We start from the raw sequence: 18,415 nt of genomic DNA, 5'->3' as shown, positions 1-18,415 counted from the left end.
AATCCAAAAAATCGAAAAGCTGTTCATACCTCACAGAACAGCCTCTTGCTTGGAGCATAGCCTTAAGCATGGATATGCATACATTCTTCCTTTTTGCACGTGCTTCACTGGAACGTCCTTTCACCTGACAATTTGCAGTTCCCTCACACTCAGGTTCGCATTGAGTGCCACTTGGGCCGAACTCAGCACCACGTTGGGCGCCACTTGTTCCACATTCAACCCCGCGTTGGGCACCACTTGTGCCGCATCAGTGCAGCCAAGGGTTCAGCGAGCCTGAGCGGAGGCGACGAAGGATGGAGAAATAATAGACAAAGAGAATAAGCTGGGTCTAGGTGGATCTTCTGTGCCTGGCTGAGGCCACAGAACCGATCCAGACTGCAAAGCTGGTGCTTTATTTATAATCAGGGACAAACAAGGTAATTGACAATGTTCTTGTAAGTTTCACTTGTTTTGGCAGCACTTGCTGCCCCTCCCACAGAACCCTTGTGCACTGCTGGTGGGAATGCAGACTGGTGCAGCCACTGTGGAGAACAGTATGGAGTTTCCTCAAAAAACTGAAAATGGAACTCCCATTTGACCCAGTAATCCCACTCCTAGGAATATATCCTAAGAAACTGGGAATACCAATAAGAAAGGATATATGCACCCCTATGTTCATAGCAGCACAATTTACAATAGCTAAGATCTGGAAACATCCTAGGTGCCCATCAGCAGATGACTGGATCAGAAAACTATGGTACATCTACACAATGGAATATTATGCTGCCATAAAAAGAAGGAATTCTTACCATTTGCAGCAACCTGAATGGAATTGGAGAACATTATGCTGAGTGAACTAAGCCAGTCAATGAAAGAAAAATACCACATGATCTCACTCATTTATGGATAATAAAGAACATTAGAAACTTGAACAAAAAGATAGATACAGAGGCAGTAAAGCATCAAACAGTCTGTCAAATTACAGCAGGAAGGTTAGGGAGAGGTGGGGAAGATAAAAATCAACCAAAGGACTTGTATGCATGCATATTAACATAACCAATGGACACAAAACTCTGGGGGGTGAGGGCATATATGGGAGTGGGGTGGGGAGGCAATGGTAAGATATGTATACATATAATACCTTAATAAAAAAATTGAAAAAAAAGAGTAATATGCAAATTAACCATCACTCTGCCACACCAACAAGCCACGCCCACAGCCATGCCCATAATCCAATCAGGAGCGAGTATGCAAATTAACCCAACCACGATGGCTGCGGCCACAGAGAGAGCAGGAGGGAGGCTTGGGTTTCCCTGGCAATGGAGGAAGCCAAGCTTTCCGCCTGCCCTGGCCAGCTCAGGCCTCCGCTTAAGGCTAGAAAGTTTCAATTATAGAAGATAAATAGATCCCCTGCCACCATGGAGGAAGTAGAAGGCTTGGCTCCACTCCAGGCTGCAAAGTTTCAATTGTAGAAGATAAATAAATACCAGATACCAGGGCCTCCACTTGCGTCACCAGTGGGCCTGCAAACCACCATAGGCCTCTCGGTCAGGCCACCCCATGCCCCAAGGGAATCCCCATCCTGATCTGGGACACCCTTCAGGGCAAACCAGCTGGCCCCCACCCATGCACCAGGCCTCTATCCTTTCTAATAAAAGAGTAATATGCAGATTGACCATCACTCCAACACACAAGATGGCTGCCCCCATGTGGTCAAAGATCCTGCCCTCATGTGAACACAAGATGGCCACCACAAGATGACCAGCAGGGGAGGGCAGCTGGGAGGGATCAGGCCTGCATTGGAGGGCAGTTGGGGGCGATCAGGCCTCCAGGGAAGGGCAGTTAGGGGCAATCAGGCTGGCAGGGGAGCAGTTAGGCATCAATCAGGCTGCCATGGGAGTGGTTAGGGGGTGATCAGGCTGGCAGGCAGAAGCGGTTAGGGTCAATCAGGAATGCAGGCAGGCGAGCAGTTGAGAGCCAGAAGTCCTGGATTGTGAGAGGGATGTCCGACTGCCCGTTTTGGCCCGATCCCACCAGGATAGGGCCTAAACGGGTATTCAGACATCCCTCGAGGGGTCCCAGATTGTAGAGGGTGCAGGCTGGCCTGAGGGACACCCCCCATCCCCGCCATGCACGAATTTCATGCACCGGGCCTCTAGTTTAAAATATAAGAACTGTTTAATATTTCTATTAGTTTTTCTATGTATTTTCTACAGCTAGCTTTAAACATACTTAAAAATATAATATATTTTAAAACATTCAAAGCATTTGTGAATATGATATAGGTGCTAAAATAAATACTGATATTATATTTATTATTTGATTATGCTGAAATTGAAAAGGGAATTAAAAAGTAGATTAAAATAATCTTTATGATTTATTTATACAAGAAAATATTTTCTAAATCTTATATATTTGACAAAGTTAGAAAAATACTCCAATAAAATTTAAACATCTTTTTCAGGTTTATCTATTTCCCACTTAATCTGTTATCTAGAATAGTAACCAGAGAGACATCCACAAAAATGACATCAAAGATATAGTCAGTGGATGAAATATTTTAAGTTGTTTTTTATATGTTGTTTTTCCAAAAAAGAGATAGCACATAGCATTGATGAGAATATTACTAAGGGGATGAGAATATTTCTCTCCTAGTTTTCTGAATTCACATCCTATGTATTCTAGAAGTTTTCTTTTTACCATTTCTTGTCTACTTATATTCTCATAGTAGAAGCTAGGCAAAAACCTGATAGCTCTGTAAAATTTGTCAAGTTACTTTATCATTCTTGAGCATTGATTGCCTTATCTGTGCTTTTAGATTTACAATAATCATTTTGTTGTGTTGCATTGAAATTAAATGAGAATTGTATGTGAGATGTCTAGCATAATGCCTAAAATGTGCTCATAAATGTTAGCTTTTATATATTCACTAGAGGCCCAGTGCACAAAATTCATGAGCGGGGTTGTGTCCCTCAGCCCAGCCTGCACCCTCTCTAATCTGGGACTCCTCGAGGGATGTCTGACTGCCCGGTAGGATCTGGCCTAAACGGGCAGTCGGACATTCCTCTCACAATCCAGGACAGCTGGTTCCCATGTCCTCCTGCCTGCCTTCCTGATTGCCCCTAACCGCTTCTTCCTGCCAGCCTGATCACCCCCTAACCACTCCCATGGCAGCCTGATTGCCCCTAACTGCCCTTCCCTGCAGGCCTGATTACCCCCAACTGCCCTCCCCTGCTGGCCATCTAGTGGTGGCTATCTTGTGTCCACATGGGGGCAGTCATCTTTGACCACATGGGGGCAGCCATCTTGTGTGTTGGAGTGATGGTCAATTTGCATATTACTCTTTTATTAGATAGGATTAAAAAAACCATTTCATCACATTTAGTTTTGTTTCAAGCAAAATAACACATTTCCATACTCAGATTTTTTATATTTCTATTGCAAGTGATCTTAAAAACCAGATATTTATAATTACATAAAAAATGCCCAGAAAATGCATTTCAATAATTTGATAATACTTTTTTTGAATACAGTCATAAAAGTACTGGTTCAGTTAGTAAATCCCAATATGGTTTTCTCCTTTTTCTAACAAAATTTTAATTATTTTATTTTTTCTTTTTAAAATAAACCATAGATTCCATAAATTACCTAATTTAAATTACTAAAATCTGTAATGCCTGAATTTAACACCTGGATAGTTGGATGAACTCTAATACATGCCACTAAGTACAATGCTCACATTTTGTGGCAAAAAATGTCCTAGTGTAAGAAATAGACTAAGCCATTTGAATTTAGAGAATTTTTATTAGAAATAATTTTTTCTAAGATAATCAACATATTCCAACACAAAATATTACAAGAAAGAAAAATATTAAAGTTTATTAAAAGGAAAACTTGATAAACTTGAGAACTCAAAATATTATAAATAATTTATTTTCCTCCTAATTTTAACAATTAAAGACTCTGTGACAGAACTGTAAAAATTAAATTAGAGAAAATTGTGAAGTACTTAATTTTTATCTTGCTTAGGTTTATTCTCATTTTGATAAAAACCAGATCTATAATAAATATAGTATATAGACTGAATTTATGAATCAAATTTTAGTAAACTGCCATTTATGCTGCCTGGGCCATACACTAATACTTCAGATTACTGCTCCTCTTTTGGAGGAAAATACTGATGATTTACCAAAGGAGTTTTACTTTCCTTCCTCTAGGATATTATGAATAGGGAAAGATATTCAAGGCATTTTTTCCCAGTACCTATTGGTTTACTCAGACTTCATTACTGACTTCAATATAGTTTCTAATTAAATTTCAAAGTACAAAAACAAAGTACATATGTGTGAAAGAAAGGAGCCACACGCTAACCTGACAAGCTCAGGGGAGGCCTGCGTGGCCGTCTTGCAAACTCAGAGACCTGAAATAACCACAAAGGATGGTTTGAAAATTAAATATTTAACTACAAACAGGTTATAGTGGGCAGTCATGTCCTAGTCCGATATCTTCCCTGACAAAGATCAACTTAGATCTTTTTTTCCTGAGCCCATTTGCCTTTTTGCCTCTAAGATAACATATCTGTGAGATGTCTGTGAGATGTCTGGGTAACTTGTAACTTCCTTTTTACCCCGGACCCCTCAGGGCACAACAAATGGCACCGGGACATTCCTTCATTGTTATTGTTATCGAGTTAATTGTCAACTGTTAATTACGTTAAAGTATCCTGTATCTATCTCTGTAAGAGAAGCACATGTCCATCATTTCACTTTTCACCCAATCCCAGAGGTTTCCCCGCTTTGCTTTGTCCCACCTCCCTAATCTGTCACCAATGGATTTCATGTAACTCACCTACGTCCCTTTTCTTTGATTTCAAGGTATAAATATAGATGTAACCCTGTATTCTCCGGAGCATTATCTCAATTCATTGAGGTTCTGCTTCCCGGCATATGTCGACAATTTGGCTCAAATAAACTCACAAAATTCTTTACAGGTTTCAATGGTTTTTTTCGTTAACATATGTATGCCATTTGAAGAGCTTGGGACCTTTTAAGATTTTTAAATTCAATGGAAAGGATTAAGTTCTTTCATGTCCCTTTAAATTGCTGCCAGGCTTCAAAGGAATCAGTCTGTGGTAAGTGGCCTATTCAGGCACCATAAATGCTGGAGTCTTTCCGAAGCTACAAGAGTTCAGGAATCTGGAGAAGGGTGGTGTGTAAATTGAATAAAGAGGCTAGACATGAAATATAAATTTGGGAGACATGGGGGAGCCAGGGGAGGCTTCACTTTCTAGTGAAGTGGGCTCTCCGAATGTCGGGACCCACAGCTTTTTATTTGTTGGGAAACACATTGGCCCTTTAGGAATGCAAACAAGTAAAGTTTGATAAACAAGAAAAGATTACCAGATTAGGGGAAATTCCTTCAGCTATTCTGCCAGCAGCAGGTAAACAGGAAAAGATTATCAGATTAGGGGAAATGCCTACAGCTGTTCCAGCAGCAGGTAATAATATATGCAGATTTTCAGCCCTGCTAAAGCCCCAGGATCCATTAACCTTCTGATGAACTTCTTGCATAATTATGACCTGCTGGAATTAGCCTCTAGCATACATATATCCAGGAAAATAAGCTATTCTATTTCTTTTTTAAAATCTTCACCCAAGGATCTGGTATTATTTATTTTAAACCGAGAGGTAGTGATGTTGCAGAAGACCAAAGAAAACCAAGGATGCTTCAAAGAAGAGGAGGGACACTGTTTAATACACCGGCAGACTCAGGGAACAGCCGTCCAAATCTGAGTGAAGAAACATGCATGGGGCTTTCCTTTATATCTCCCTGTGGTCTTTGTCCTGCAAATATAGATTATGCTTCCGGTCCTTTTCATGGGCCTTTCAAGAAGGTCCCCAGGTGTTAGGGGGTCTCCAGGCCATATCTGATGGTCTGTTCTGGCACCAACGTTAATAACCCTCCTTCTGGGGCAGTGCACTGTTCACAGTAACAGGTTCTGCAAGAACAGTATCTGGGAAGGAGGTAGTGACTTTTTTATAGGTTATCAGGAATGTACACTGAGCTTGCTGGCTTGGATTCAGATCACTAGCCCCAAATATCAGAGTTACATTGGAATTATCCCTTTTTAGCCTTCTCATTCCCCCCCCCCCCCCCGCCTTGTCCCACAAGCTTCTCTTAGCCTTGTGTTACAACGATTATGGGATGTTATGGTGAACATGGACGACGACCGCTCTTAACTGCTTCCAGATGAAAAGGGATGATGACAAAGGGGTCAGCATCCCGTGAGGGGTTTGTAGGGAATTCTGAAGTTTAAAGGCATTCCCATCCAGTTTGCAGGCAGGCAGAGGTCAGCAGCGGTCCCACACACATAGAATGTTCCTTCAGGGGAGCATCAGGTGTAGGTAGCCTTGAGGGTAGAGTTGCATAGTTCATCTGGGAGGCAACCTGTTGGATGTTGGGCCTGGGTGAAAGATGAAACGGAGTGCTGGAGACCGTGGGATACCAGGATACAGACCAGGATACAGGCTTTATTGGAGATCACCCTGCCGGGCCAGTCTTCCAGAGGGGAAAAGGGGAGAGAGAGAGAGAGAGAGAGAGAGAGAGAGAGAGAGAGAGCACGTGCCGGGGTGAGAGTGCCTTTTAAGGGGAGGAAAAGAGGGGACAGGGCTTAGGGCACTCAGCACACACTGATTGGTGGTTTCATGTAAGGTACATGGTTAGGGGCCTAGGGACTTAGGAATTGGGGGCTTAGGGTATATGGCAGGTGCTGATTGGTGGTTCAATGTACAGTCCATATAAGGTGTTTAGGAATGTCCGGCTGCAGGTGGAGTTTACGTCATACTCTGTCCATCAGTTGGGGGAAGGGAGGATCTATCACTGGGTACTTCTGAAACAAATAGGAGAAACATTAGTTAGCTGTACATTGGCCGTGACAGGTCCTATTATTTTTCCATCCAATACAATCGCCCCCCTGCCCCCACGTGCATTTGGTAGTAGTCCCTATGGAAGGCAAGTATGTGCTAGTTAATATTAGTGGGAGCATGTTATTCCCTCTATTTATATTCAGTGAGGGTCCACAACAGTGAACCGCTAGGACAAAGAGCAGTATTATGGCTATTCCTGCAAGGCAGATGTAGCCAAGGATGGCATGACAAGCTGTAGTCCAACAATTCATGATGAGGACTTTGTTTCCTTGCTGTGTGGGAAGCAGTAATTTTATGGTGCTTCTGTGTCCCAGCAAGAACAGATGAGTTCTCCTGGTACTAGCCTCGGATTCCAGCGGCACTCAAAAAGACAAAATGAGAATTATTAAAAAGATAAAACCAATGATTATCCAGAAATACCAGAGCAGATTACCTTCAGGAGGAGATAAGAAAGAGAGATTAGTGTTAGGGAGAATTCAGCAGGGCGTTTCTCAATTCTTTGGAGCAGGTTGATCCGCCAGATCCGCTGTCTTCTTGAGAGTGATCCTCAGGGGGTGTTTCTGGTCAGAGGTTACCTTCCACTCAGGCTGGGCATCACTCGGCTGGTGGGCTGCCTTCACCTGGGATTGATGGATCCAGGTGTTCAGTCCTGCAACCTTAAGAGCTGTGTGGGTGGTTAATATGACTGGATAGGGTCCCTTCCAGGTAGGTGTGAGGGGCTTCCTTTTCCAGTCCTTTACCCAAACCTGGTCTCCAGGTTTATAAGGATGTACGGCTGTTCCTAGAGAGATGGGTAGTTGGTCAGTAACCCATCTGTGTACCTCAAAGACAGTTTTTCCAAGTCCTTGTAGTTGTTTCTGGATTTCTAAGTTCCCTATTTCCCCAAAATCTCCCTTTGGCCAAATTAAGGGAGGGGGTCTACCATATAGAATTTCAAAGGGAGAGAAACCTATCCTGGCCCTTGGGGCACAGCAGACTTGCAGGAGTACAAGAGGCAAGATATATGTCCAGGGTAAGGTTGTCTCTTGGCATAGCTTAGCCATAGTCTGCTTTAGAGTCCAGTTCATGCATTCTACTTTCCCTGAACTCTGAGGCCTGTAGGCTGTGTGTAGGTTCCATTTAATTCCTAAAGCCTTAGCTACCTGTTGTACTATTTCTGCTACAAAGGCTGGGCCATTATCAGACCCTATGGTCAGAAGCATTCCATACCGTGGAATTATATCCTTCAGCAATGCCTTAGTGATTTCTCTCGCCTTTTCCGTGCCAGTGGGATAGGCCTCGACCCAGCCTGAAAAGGTGCAAACAAAAACTAGCAGGTATTTATTTCCTCTGCTAGGCCCTATTTCTGTAAAATTTACTTCTAAGTCCTCAAAACAAGCTTGCCCATAGCGCTGAACTCCTATTGGTCCCACAGGACCCTGTTTGGCATTGTTCTGAGCACAGAGAGGCAATGTTGAGAGACTGAGGCACACAAGGAGGGAAGACGGGCAATTGCCTAACAAAGCCTCTAGGGCAGTCTTCCCTAAATGAGTAAGTTCATGCTGCTGGAGGACTACCTTATGGGCTAACTGTTCTGGGACATAGACCCTATGATCTGAGAGTATCTACCAGCCTTCCTTCATTCTCTTGCCCCCTTCTTGCTGGGCCCATTCCTCTTCCTGAGGAGTGTACTTTGGAGGTTCAGTTAATTTGGGGGCCAACATGATCTGTGATGATGCCACTTGTTCTTTAGCAGCCAGCTTGGCTGCGGCGTCAGCACGCTGGTTTTCTTCTGACACTGAGTCTTTCCCTTTCTGGTGACCTTTGCAATGGATGACGGCTATTTCCTTGGGCTCCCAGACTGCTTCTAGTAACTTTAAAATTTCATTCTGATTTTTGATTCCTTTTCCTCCGGCTGTCAAGAGCCCCCTTTCCTTATATATGGCCCCATGGACATGCAGGGTAGCAAAGGCATAGCGCGAGTCAGTGTAGATGTTGGCACACTTATCCTTACTGAGTTCTAGGGCTCTTACTAGGGCCCAAAGTTCTGCCCTCTGCGCTGACCATCCTTCAGGCAGGGCCTGTGCCTCGATTGTCTCAAAGTTTGATACCACTGCATATCAGGCTGGTCTTTTTCCTTCATCTAAGAAGATGCTGCCATCTGTGAACAATACCAAGTCCAGGTTTGGCAGGGGCCTATCCGTTAGATCTGGCCAGCTGGAATAAACCTCCTCTAGGACTTCCAGGCAATCATACTCAGGGGCCCCCTCAGCAATGGGTAGAAAGGTGGCAGGATTAAGAGTTCTCACTGCTTCTAATTGTACACGCGGATTCTCACTTAACAGGCCTTGATACTGAGTCATTCAAGCATGATTCAGCCAGTGCTGCCCCCTTGCTTCCATCAGGATGACAACAGCATGAGGTACTTTTACATTTAAGTTTTGTCCTAAGGTAAGCTTATCAGCTTCCTTGACTAACAATGCAGTGGCTGCAAGGGCCCTGAGACACGGGGGCCACCTGGAGGCAACTGAGTCAATCTTCTTGGAGAGACAAGGCTACCCCACTGTTCTCGTGAACAAAAAGATTAAAGTCTCGTGTCACATCTGGTAGCCCTAGTGCTGGGGCCTCAGTGAGCTTTGCCTTTATGGTGATGAAGGCTTTCTCCTGTTTGGGACCCCAGTCAGTGGGTGCCTTCTCTTCTCCCTTTAAAGCTTCATAGAGAGGTTTAGCCAGGTCTGAAAACTCTGCGATCCAAATTCGACAGAACCCTGCCGCTCCCAGGAATTCCCGAATCTACCACGGGGTGCTAGGGACTGGGATGGCACATACTGTCTGCTTTCTTTCAGTCCCTAGCCTTTGTTTCCCTTGGCTGATCCGAAAGCCTAGATCAGTGATGGCGAACCTATGACACGCGTGTCAGCACTGACATGCGTAGCCATTTCTGATGACACGCAGCCGCTGAGGCGGCCGCATGCCGAGGATGAAACATTTGCTGCTCCTGAGGATGAAACATTTGTGAAATAATGTTTTTTCCTCAAAGTGACACACTACCCGAGTTATGCTCAGTTTTTTGGCGAAGTTTGACACACCAAGCTCAAAAGGTTGCCCATCACTGGCCTAGATACTTGACTTCTTTCTGACAAATCTGTGCTTTTTTTCTTAGACACCCGGTAACCTGTTTCAGTTAACAGTCTCAGAAGGGCTCGTGTTCCCTCCCAGCACTGAGCTCCTGTGGAGCTAACCAGTAGGAGGTTGTCTACATACTGGAGTAGAACACACCCCAAGTCCAGAATGTTAGTTCTTCTTGTGCCTTGATGTACATTCTTTTATTATAGCAACTGTAACACTGGATTACACCTGTTTGGGTGAGTGACATAGCCATACTTTCAGTTTCCTACAACAGAAAGTGGAATTTAAGTTCTTAATATATCTTGCATTCCAAATTCAATCAAGTGTCATGTTTTGTAAATTCCTCTTCCTATCTTGACTTGAATATATAGTTAGGACTATATAAGATCTAGCCCCCAACTACTTTTCCTAATACAATGCATGTTTCTCTTCTTCTTGTTTACTGTACTCCAGTTCCTTAGCCTTTCTGGTTCTCAAACTTTCCCATTAGGCTCTTGACTTAGAACCCTTGCACTTCCTTTTCCATCTGCCTTTCCAAAATATTGTTATAAATTGCTACTTTCCTCCCTTTCTCTGGACAAATGTAACATCATCTCCATTTCTCTCTATTTCATTATACTGAAGTCATTTTCTTTATAGTTTTGAGAATATAATGTTCTCTTGCTCCTAGTAAGGAATTGATTGTTTTCCATTAGAGCAACAAGTAACAATCAAAACCATTATTTTAAGCAAGTTTAATCACTCAGTGACTGATTACAAAAGTGCATACACTTCTGAATGAAATCTAGTAACATCCTATGCAATTAACTTCAAAAAATCATGAAATCACCTTTCCATATGCATCCAGGCCCAAGGGAGGGAGCCATAAGCTGTGAATTGCATATAGCTCTAAGCAGGTTGTCCAGGACCAGTCACAGACAGTGTCTGACATTGGCCTGCACTAGAGTCACTCCAAAGAGGCCCAGAATCAATACACCCAATTGGATCCTGCTCAGGCAACAACAAAGCAGGATCCAATAAGCTTCATAAGCAGCATATCCACAGAGAGATATTGGCAGGCACCAATATCTCTCCTATTGAGGTGAATTTTATGTGATCAGCACTTCCACAGCAGCTTACATACTGTGTTGGAGGTTGAGCCTCACAGTTGGCCATCCTGAGGGTCAATACCATGCACAAATGAGCCAACAGACATCAAGACTCCATTACAACAGGAGGATGCACATAACATGTACAAAGGGCATTTCTAGAGCACCAGCTCAGGTGATCAGGGAGATTGCACCTCTGGTCTCACCAAAAACCTACTATGAGGCCATACTATCAATACTGGGAGTCATAGTAGATCTACCTAATACATAGAAAGAAACACAAAGAGGCAACCAAAATGGGAAGACAAAGAAACAGGCCTGAAATGAAGAAACAAGAGATTTCTCCAGAAGAAAAGCTAATTGAAATGGATGTATATATAGAGTTCATATATAGAGTTCAGAGTAATGATCATAAGGAAGCTCAACAGCATAAAAAATAACATAGAAACCATAAAAAAGGACCAGTCAGAAATGAAGAATGCCATTTCTGAAATAAAAAATACACTGGAGGGAATAAACAATAAGCTTAACGAAGCAGAGGTCATCAACTCAGTGACTTGGAAGACAAGGTAGAAAAAAACACAAAAACAGAGTAGCAAAAAGAAAAAAATATTTAAAAATGAAGATTGTTTAAGGGACCTTTGGGACAACATGAAGTGTAACATCTATGTCATAAGGATACCAGAAGGAGAAGGAAGAGAGCAAGGGATCAAGAAAATATTTGAAGAAATAATGACTGAAAACTTCTCTAACTTGGTGATGGAGAAAGGCATGCAAGTCCAAGAAGTGCAGAGAGTCCCAAACAAGATGGACCCTAAAAGGCCCACACCAAGACACATCATAATAAAATGGGAAAAGTTAAAGACAAAGAAAAAAAATTTAAAAGCTTCAAGAAAAAGACAGTTACCTACAAGGGATCTCCTATAAGACCATCAGATGATTTCTCAACAGAAACATTTCAGACCTTAATGGATTGGTATGAAATGTTCAAAGTGATGACAAGCAAGGTTAAATAACCCAGGATATTTTACCCAGCAAGGCTATCATTTAAAATTGAGGGATAAAGAGCTTCCTAGGCAAGAAAAATCTAAAGGAGTATTTTACCACCAAGCAAGTATTACAAGAAACATTAAAGCGTTGCTTTAAGAAGAAAGAGAAGAAAAAGAAAAAACCACAGAGGAATATAGTAAACAAAATACAATGGTCATAAATACATATCTATCAATAATAATTGTAAATGTAAATGGTGTCAATGCTTCAATCAAAAGATATAAGGTAGCTGGATGAATAAGAAAAACAAGACCCATGTATATGCTGTCTTCAAGAGACCCACCTCAAAATTAAAGATCCCATATACTAAAAGTAAAGGAATGTAAAAAATATTTCATGCAAATGAAAGGGATAAAAATCTGGGGTATCAATACTTATATCTGACAAAATAGACTTTAAAACTAAGGCTACAGTATGAGATAAAGAAGGAAACTACATAATAATAAGGGATCAACCTAACAAAAGGATATAACCTTTGGAAACATTTATGTACCCAACATAGGAGCACCTAAATTTGTAAAGCAAATCTTGATGGACATAAAGGAATAGATTATTGAGTATAGTTATAGCCAGGGATTTTAATACCCCATTGACATCAATGGATAGATCTTCTAGGCAGAAAGTCAATAAGGAGATGGTGGCCTTAAATGAAATACTAGATCAAATGGATTTCATTGATATCTTCAGAGCATTTCACCACTAAGAAGTAGGATATATGTTCTTTTCAAATGCACATGAAACATTTTCTAAGATATACCATAGGTTAAGACACAAAACGAGTCTCAATAAACAAAAAAGATTGAAATCATATAGAGCATCTTTTCATAATGCTATGAAACCTGAAATCAATCATAAGAATAAAAGAGAAAAGTATGCAAATATATGGGAGTTAAATAACATGTTTCTAAACAATAAATAAGTTAACAATAAGTTCAAAGAAGAAATCAAAAGATAACTTGAAATAAATGAAAATGATAACAAAACAACACCAAGTCTGTGGGACACATGGAAAGCAGTCCCAACAGGGAAATTCATAGCATTATAATGCCTATCTCAGGAAGAAGGAAAAGCTCTAATAAAAAAATCTAACTTTACACTTAAAGGAACTTGAAAAAGAACAACTAAATAAACCCAGAGTGAGTATAAGGAAGGAAATAATAAAAATCAGAGCAGAAATAAACAAAATAGAGTTAAAAAACACACAATTCACATATCAATGAAACCAAGAGCTGGTTCTTTTAAAGATAAACAAGATTGATGACACTTCAACCAGATTCATCAAGAAAAATAGAGAGAAGACCCAAATAAATAAACTGAGAAATGAAAGAGGAAAAATAACAACTGTCACAAAGAAATACAAAGGATTGTAAGAAAATATGAACAGCTATATAACAACACATTGGACAATCAGGATGAAATTGGTAAATTCCTAGAAACTGAATCTTCCAAAACAGAATCAGAAAGAATCAGGGAATCTGAATAGACATATTACAACTAATGAAATTGAAGCAATAATAATAATAATAATAATAATAATAATAAAACAACCCTAACAAACAAAAGAACCCAATGACTTCATAGGTGAATTTTACCAAACATTCTCAAACTATTCCAAAAAATTCAAGTGAAGGAAAGACTCCCACGCTCATTTTATAATGCTAGCATTATCCTAATTACAAAACCAGATAAAGACACTACAAAGAAAATTATAAGCCAATAACTCTGATGAACATAGATACTAAAATCATCAAACAAAATATTAGCAATCTGAATCCAGCAATACATAAAAAATATATACACTAAGATCAAGTGGGATTTATCTTGGGATGCAAGGTTGGTACAATATCCACAAAATAATAAATGTGATACACCAAATGAACAAAATGAAGGATGACCACATGCTCACATCAATAGATGCAGAAATAGCATTTGATAAAATTCAGCACTCATTTCTGATAAAAACTCTCAGCAAAGTGACAATAGAGGGAACATACCTCTATTATCTTACACGACAATACCACTGCCAACATCATACTCAATGGGCAAAAACTACAAGGGACCTTAACCTTTTGCACTCAGATGTCGAGTGTGACTTGACACAGTTAGCATTAGAATAAAGGAATCGAGAAAAAAGCAAGCGAGTGCAAAGGGTTAAGATCAAGAACAAGGCATGGATGTGCACTTTCACCATTTTTATTCAACACTAGTGGCCTGGTGCACGAAATTCATGCCCGGGGTGGTGAGAGGGTGACCCTCAGCTCAGCCTGCACCCTCTCCAATCTGGGACCCCTAGGGGATAACCGGCAGTTGGACATCCCTCTCACAATCCAGAACTGCTGGCTCCTAACCACTCACCTGCCTGCCTGATTGCCCCTAACCTCTTCAGCCTGCCAGCCTGATTGTCCCTAACTGCTCCCCTGCTGGCTTGATTGCCCCTAACCACCTCTGCCTCAGCCCCGCATCCAGGACCCAGGATTCCCTCCTCCAGCCGAACACAGGCACCTGGGATCTGGGCTTCCCTCCCTCTGGTCAGCCACAGGCCCTTAGGCCAGCTGCAGCTGCAGGGGATGGTGGGCAGGTGGCTTCATCTGGGCTTCAGCCTCAAGTGCTGGCAGCCCGGGACTGTGGGGTGGGTGGCTTCTCCGTCTCCCGGGCCACAGCCAGCCATAGGTACTGGTGACCAGGTCTGTGGGGTGGGTGGCTTCTCCATCTACCAGGCTGTAGCCAGCCAAAGTTGCTGGCACCTGGACCACAGGTGGGTGGCTTCTCCATCTTTCCTGAGATGCAGCGTGGGCGACTTCTCCAGCTGGCTTCGGCCTGGGATTAGGGGGCAGGCGGCTTCTTCCTCTCCTGTGGGGCTGCAGCCAGCCTCAGGTGCTGGGGCCCAGTTTCTCTGTCTCCCTAGGATGTGGGGCAGGAGGACATGAGGCTTCTGCTACTGTCTGCAGCCTGGGATCATGGGGCAGGTGGCTTCTTCATCTCCCGGGCTGCAGCCAGCCTCAGGTGCTGGGGCCTGGTTTCTCTGTCTCCCCCAGGACATGGGCAGGCGGATGTGAGGCTTCTGCTGCTGTCTGCAGCCTGGGATCATGGGGCAGGCGGATTCTTCGTCTCCTGGGCTGCAGCCAGCCTCAGGCACTGGCGCCTGACTTCTCCGACCCCCACAGGCCCGGAGTGACGGGGGGCGGGGCGGCCGCCATGTTTTCAGGTTAATTTGCATACTCACTCTGATTGGCTAGTAGCATAGCGGAGTGACGGTAATTTGCATATTTCTCTTTTATTAGTGTAGATGATACAAGAAAAAGAAATAAAAAACATCCAAATTGAAAAGAAATAAGTAAAGCTCTCATTATTTACAGAGGACATGATACTGTATATAGAGAAACTTGAAGATTGCACTGAAAATCTACTAGATTAATTCAGTAAAGTAGCAGGATACAAAATAAATATCCAGAAATTAGCTGCATTTTATACAATAATAATAAACTATCAGAATGGGAAAGTAATAAAACAATCCTATTGTTTCAAAAATAGTAAAATATCTAGGAATAAATTTAACAAGGATGTAAAAGACCTGTACTCAGAAAATTATAAGACACTGAAGAAAGAAAATGAAAAATATACAGCTAATCTGCAGCGTATCCCATGTTCATAGATAAGAAGCATTAACGTCATTAAAATGTCCATACTACCCAAAGCAATCTACAGATTCAACTCAATTCCTATCAAGATACCAATCATGTATTTCAGAGAACTAGAACAAGTCTTCCAAAAGTTTATATGGAACCACAAAAGACCCCAAATAGCAACAGTGATCTTGAGAAAGAAGAACAAAGTTGGAGGAATCATGCTACCTGATATCAAACTATACTACATTGGCCATAGTAATGAAAACAGCATGATACTGGCATAAAAACAGACATATAGATCAATGGAACAGAATAGAGAACCCAGAAATAAATCTATGCCTTTATAGTCAATTAATATTTGACAAAGGAGACAAAAACATACAATAGACTAAAGATAGTCTATTATAAATGGTTCTGCTTTTATGCAAAAGCAGACATGTGCAAAATAATGAAACTAGACCACCTTCTTGCACCACACAAAGAATAAACTCAACATAGATCAAAGACTTAAATGTTAGACTTGAAACCATAAAAAGCCTAGAAGCAAATATAGGCAGTAAAATCTCTGACATTTCTCATAACAATATTTTTTTTCTGATATATCTCCCTGGGCAAGGGAAACAAAAGAAAGTATAAATAAATGGGACTACATCAAACCAAAGAGTTTTTGCACAGCAAAGAAAACCATTAAAAAAATGAAAAGATAAGCTACTGAATGGGAGAATATATTCACCAATGATACATCAGATCAGGGGTTACTATACAAAATTTATAAAGAACTTATAAAACTCAACATCAAAGAAACAAACAATCCAATTTAAAAAAATGGGCAAAAGACCTGAATAGACATTTCTCCAAAGAGGACATACAGATGGCCAATAGACATATGAAAATATGATCGTTACTAATTAACAGAGAAGTGCATGTTAAAACTATAATGAGATATCACCTCACACCTATTAGAATGGCTACCCTCAATAAATCAACAAAAAATAAGTGTTGGTGAGGATGTGGAAAAAAGAGAACCCTAGTGCACTGTTTGTGGGAATGCAAATTGGTGAAGCCATGTGGAAAGCAGTATGTAGTTACCTAAAAAAAAAAAATTACCCATCAATTCTGCTTCTGGGAATTTAACCAAAGAAATCTGAAATACCAATTCTAATTGCACCCCTGTGTTCATCACAGTGTTATTTATAATAGTCAAGATTTGGAAGCAGCCCAAATGTCCACCAGTAGATGAGTGGATAAAACAGCTCTAGTACATTTACACAATTGTATACTACTCCACTGTAAAATGGAAAAAAAAAATTACCCTTTGGGATAGCATGGATGGAATTAGAGAACATTATGCTAAGTGAAATAAGCCAGTTAGAGAAAATCAAATACCATATGATTCATTCCTATGTAGAATTTAATGAACAAACTAAACTAACAAGGAAAATAGAGACAGACTCTTAGCTAGAGAGCAGGCAAACGGTTTTGGAGGATGGAGGTGGGGGTAGGAGGCAGGGAGGGTTTGAGCAAAAAAAGGAAAAAAAGAAAAGAAAAACTCATGGGCACGGTCAGCAGTGTAGTGACTGCAGGAGTGAGGGGGGTAGTGGAGGTGGGAGAGGTTATGGGTAGGGTAAGTGGTGATGCAAATAAAAATAAACAAAGAGAAAGAAAATCAGCAAATCAGCAACATATTCAGTCCAGCTAACAGATTTCTGACCAGCCAGTCTGCAACACTCATGTTTCCACAGCTAATGTCAACTCCTATTGCTTTGTTCACTGCTAGAACTTAATGCTTGATATAGGCACATAGAACATTATATGAACTTCAGAAATATTTATCAAATGCATTTTTAGATTAGGAATAATTGCCACTAAGCATAACATCCCACTGCCTGAAACACTGCTTGGTGCATAGAAGTAATTTCATAAAACATTAGTTAATGAATGAATGAGTGAATTCATTGTCCATGCATGTTTTAAAATAATTGCGAGGGATATCCTTGATGTAAACCAGTGATTATTCAGATATCTGTGGGTTCATATAGATCTCATAAACTCATTTTTCTTTTCAGAAATACAAAGATGCCCACCTGCCTATTTGGGAGAGTTAAAAACATTACAAATTCAATATGTTTAAAACTGAACCCATGCTCTTTATTCTGTTTACTCCTGAACCAGATCCTCTTCTAATGTTCCTTATGTCAGTAAATGGGATAGGTCAGAAATCCTCTTTCTCCCTTGAATTTCCATTTCCTACTCAGCATCAAGTAATAGTAATTTTGTCTCCTAAATATATTTTGAATATTCTCAGTTCTCTCCCTTTCCATGAGTGAGGAGACATTAATCCAAGCTACCATTAGTGGTCACTTAAATTACTTTAGTAACCTACTAATTGGTCCATAAGCATCCGCTCCAGACTTCTTGCCACACTTATCTTTTACCAGTCTAGTCTCTCCTAATAAACTTTTATCAGATAATTTGCTAATAGAACAAAGTCTAAAATATTTAACATGGCCCACAGGCCCCATTCATTCTCATCTGGTACCACATTCTTCCTCACTTTCTGAACTTTATTCACTGGCCTTCTTCAAGTAACTTGAGATTGTCATGTCTCCTCTTCTCCCATCAGAGAACTTTTGCAAAT

General features: G+C 41.1%; 1 protein-coding gene across 1 annotated transcript in view; it reads right to left on the bottom strand.

Moving 5' to 3' along the window:
• Positions 1–10,140: 10,140 nt before the first annotated feature.
• Positions 10,141–18,415, bottom strand: part of PLSCR5 (phospholipid scramblase family member 5) — a 73,091-nt gene continuing 64,816 nt past the window's right edge. Inside the window, exon 7 of the mRNA XM_054710375.1 lies at positions 10,141–10,278. Within this exon, the coding sequence (XP_054566350.1) occupies positions 10,141–10,278 (138 nt within the window). The remainder of the gene's footprint in view (positions 10,279–18,415) is intronic.

This window comes from Eptesicus fuscus, chromosome 3, assembly GCF_027574615.1.
Source record: "Eptesicus fuscus isolate TK198812 chromosome 3, DD_ASM_mEF_20220401, whole genome shotgun sequence".
Classification (NCBI taxonomy): domain Eukaryota; kingdom Metazoa; phylum Chordata; class Mammalia; order Chiroptera; family Vespertilionidae; genus Eptesicus; species Eptesicus fuscus.
Note: the sequence above shows the minus strand (reverse complement) of the source record. Positions and strands in the feature narration are given on the sequence as shown.